A 3,297-nucleotide genomic window follows, 5' to 3' on the forward strand; every position below is an offset into this window, starting at 1 on the left:
ATGCTGCCTAAATATTTTTCTCCTTTTTTAATATTCCTTACCTTCCCTATGGTAGCTGATCCCAAATTACAGCGAGAAGTAATCACAACATAACTTAAATCCATGAAAGCTTGTAAAAGTATTTTTCACAGAATGATTTACAGACAGCCAGGGGTTTGAAACTCTCCTTTTATTGCATATACTTCTTCTTACTTTACAAATAATTATATGCACTGATACAAATGTTCCTTCACAGAAGGTACATTTCTTTTTTTTTAAAAAAAGGGTTAGGGCGTCATCCAAAATAAGCCATTTATTGTTCGTTAATATAAAACGTATTCATGTTTCTAGGAGGTGTCATATCTAAACCACTGTTCATCCAAATTTCTTGCATGATCTGCTCCCTGCGCTCTATCCTTTCGGCCAGTTCCGCCGCATCTGTTGAATTATAACCTGAGTACGAAGGTCTGTAAAGTCCCGCCATCTCATCCTGGACGTCTGAATCGGAGGAATCCTCCTGCTCCTCCTCTTCCTCCTCCTCCTCCTCCTCCTCATTTTCACTGTTCTCGTACGCTCTGTCACTTCCTGGCACCAAGCGATCCTTCTTTCCGTGCAATTTCTGGAGGTCACTGGAGCACGACAGGCGGATCACCAAAGCACACAGCGTGAGGATTAATCCCACGCAAACACTGGACATGAACAGGAGAGCAGCTCTTTCGGGGTGATCTGAAACCAGAAAGCCAGTGCGTAAACACTTCACAAACTCTGCTCAAGTCCAGCTACAGACAAGTCAGCTGCCATTTCCAAAGCATCCCGCAGTAGGTGGCCATAACCGGGTGGGGGTGTGTGTGTGGGGGGGGACTGGCGGTGGAGGGAGGCTTTTTCTGTCATGCACCAAAACCGCCCTGCCCTTGCAATCCGAACGCTGCCATCTCGGCCTCTTCAAACTGCAAAACCCGCAGCCTCTTAATAACACTATAAAATAACATCAGCCCATCTTTTCATTAGCAGCTTATTAGCATTCTCAATCAGCTACCAGAAGTGTACCCTTTTTTTCTTTCCAGCCATCCCGCCAAAAAGGGCCCTACCCTCATGAAGAGGAGGCACGGGAAGAGCAACCCTGGGCTCTACGGACCCACGGCAGCATCCCCACGCCAGGCTGGGTAGGGAGCATTTTTCTTCCTTGCCATAGCCTGAGATCCCGTTGCGGTATGGCCACAAGTGAGACGGATGTGGAAACAGCCTCAACGGGTTGTAAAAGCCAGCCCTGGCTGCTGGGGGTGTTGCTAGGAGGTCTCAAGGGTGGTGGGGTTTAGGGGAGCTGCTGGGGGCAGGCAGGCGCCGCCGGCAGGGATTGTGTGTCTCGCCGTGTCGGCAGGCTGTGGCTGCCCTTCATGCTGGCGGGGGAAGCCCGTAAAAAGCTGTGGATGATGCTCGACTGCTGCGTGGTTCTTGGCATTTTCTGGAAGCGCAGCAATCTTAACTCTGGAATCACTTCTCGGCATCAGCCTTTGCTCACTGCCAAACTTGGTGACTCCTGTGGTGCGAGAGACCTGGTGATCACCGATTTATTTGCCTAAACAGAATTTGCCTTGGCGTTGCTAAGTCGCAAAACCCGCCACGTCCCATACCAGAGATGGCTGGGTTTGGGCTGGTTGTTTTTTTTAACTGCTCCTCGATGATCCTTACATGTATGCAAACCAGCATTTCCAAAAATGGATGTCTCCAGCGCTGCTCCCAGACCAGGACCAGGTTTTCAAAAATACTGAACAACCAAGAGTTCCCATTGAAAATATTCATTAAAAAATATCTTGGCTGCAGTCTCTAAAAGACTTCAGATCCTTCAAGATGGAAAATATTCTATAAATATCAATTATGCCTCGATTGTCCCATCCACAAAGCTGTGACCATATTGTAATAATATCACTACTATAAACATGGGATTACCAGTTGTGACCTTCTGAACTGATCCTCCCTTTTCCCCGAAATGCCATGATCTTGTGAGCCAAACAATTTCAGCCTCCTTTTCCTACCTCTAATGTATGCAAATGTAGCCAAGGAGTTGCTAACAATAGTTCCATCTTTCTTTGGAAGTCTTGATTCCTTTGGATCGAGGTCAGCATCTGTGACACCAGGAGGTAAAGCAAAATCAATTGTATCATAGATGATGATGACATTCACTCAATAACTTCTAAACTAACAAGTCTACCTAAAACACAGGCAAGCCAAGGCTGTGTCGCAGGAACCTTGCAGAACGTGAGACAAAACTATGTTTGAGAAATAAAATAAATATAGAAATAAAGGATAAATAACAAAGTATTGGAAATATTGAACATCTAGAAAAGGGCAAGTGAATTACCAAGCGAAACTCCTTGCCTATTCCCATCAAGCTTTCTGAAATAATTTATTTCCATTAGGCTTCACAGCTCTCAAATGGGCTTCCCAGCCCAGTCACTGCCGTAGGCTCCCGGTACTGACGCCAGCGAATACGCATTAGCCACGTTGTTAGTTGTGCTGCCTTTAAGAAGAGCAGGTGTTGGCAGGACTCGTAAAAGACTCTCTGCCCTGAAACAACTGCCATCTCACTTTTACTTCTCCCACAGTTCCATCGGAGGTGAAAGCGAGCGCGCTGGGTATGGGTAGGTCCGGGCGGGTCATGCGTTTTGCAGCGTTGCTGTGACAGCAGGGCTGTGCTCGTGTCCCATTCCGCTGCCAGCCTGACATGCTGCCCTCCAAGGGGAAGAGCAGCTGCCTCAGCAAAGTTTCCATTACCTTGTCCCACCTCCCTCAGCCCAAGCTCTTTGGGGGGAAAACGCCCTGTTTCAATCAAAGACAAAGGAGAGCAGCAAACGGTAATTTCTTGACGGTACTTACCGTCGTCGTTCTGTTTGACAGAAGACTTGCTATCAGTGACCGGAGGGTTGAAAGCTGCAAGGATAAATTTAGGAACTGAAAAGATGAAAGATACTGTTAGTTTTAGGAACCAGGTTCCCAGTTAATTACCAATCCCACTGCTAACCCTGGGTTTATTAACTGGGTTTCTGACAGTGGTATCAAAGGGATGGGAGTGGGTGGCTGCCTCCAGAGCCAGCGCCGGCAAGTGCAAGCCCTGCAGTGTGCAAGCCAGCCTGGGCTTCCTCGGTGGCCCAGAGCTGCTCCCTCTCCGGCAAGAAGACTGAAGGGAAGGTGAGGTAGGCAAGGAAGGGCAAGTGCTGCAAACAGAGGGAGCCTGAGGGATGGGACGCACAGGTAGAGCCAACCATTTTCACCTAAAGTTCAGTGGAACAGAGTGGAACTGCAGACAGTGCTGCAGTTTCT

General features: G+C 47.9%; 1 protein-coding gene across 1 annotated transcript; it reads right to left on the bottom strand.

The window, feature by feature from the left end:
* Positions 1-292: 292 nt before the first annotated feature.
* EVA1C (eva-1 homolog C (C. elegans)) lies at positions 293-2,928 on the bottom strand (the record flags this gene model as incomplete). The annotated part of the gene is made up of 3 exons (XM_010159507.1): positions 293-705; positions 2,013-2,102; positions 2,845-2,928. Coding segments are annotated over 3 exons (587 nt in total), but the record flags the coding sequence as incomplete, so codon positions are not given.
* Positions 2,929-3,297: the final 369 nt, after the last annotated feature.

Source organism: Eurypyga helias, unplaced genomic scaffold (assembly GCF_000690775.1).
Source record: "Eurypyga helias isolate BGI_N326 unplaced genomic scaffold, ASM69077v1 scaffold47329, whole genome shotgun sequence".
NCBI classification, from domain to species: domain Eukaryota; kingdom Metazoa; phylum Chordata; class Aves; order Eurypygiformes; family Eurypygidae; genus Eurypyga; species Eurypyga helias.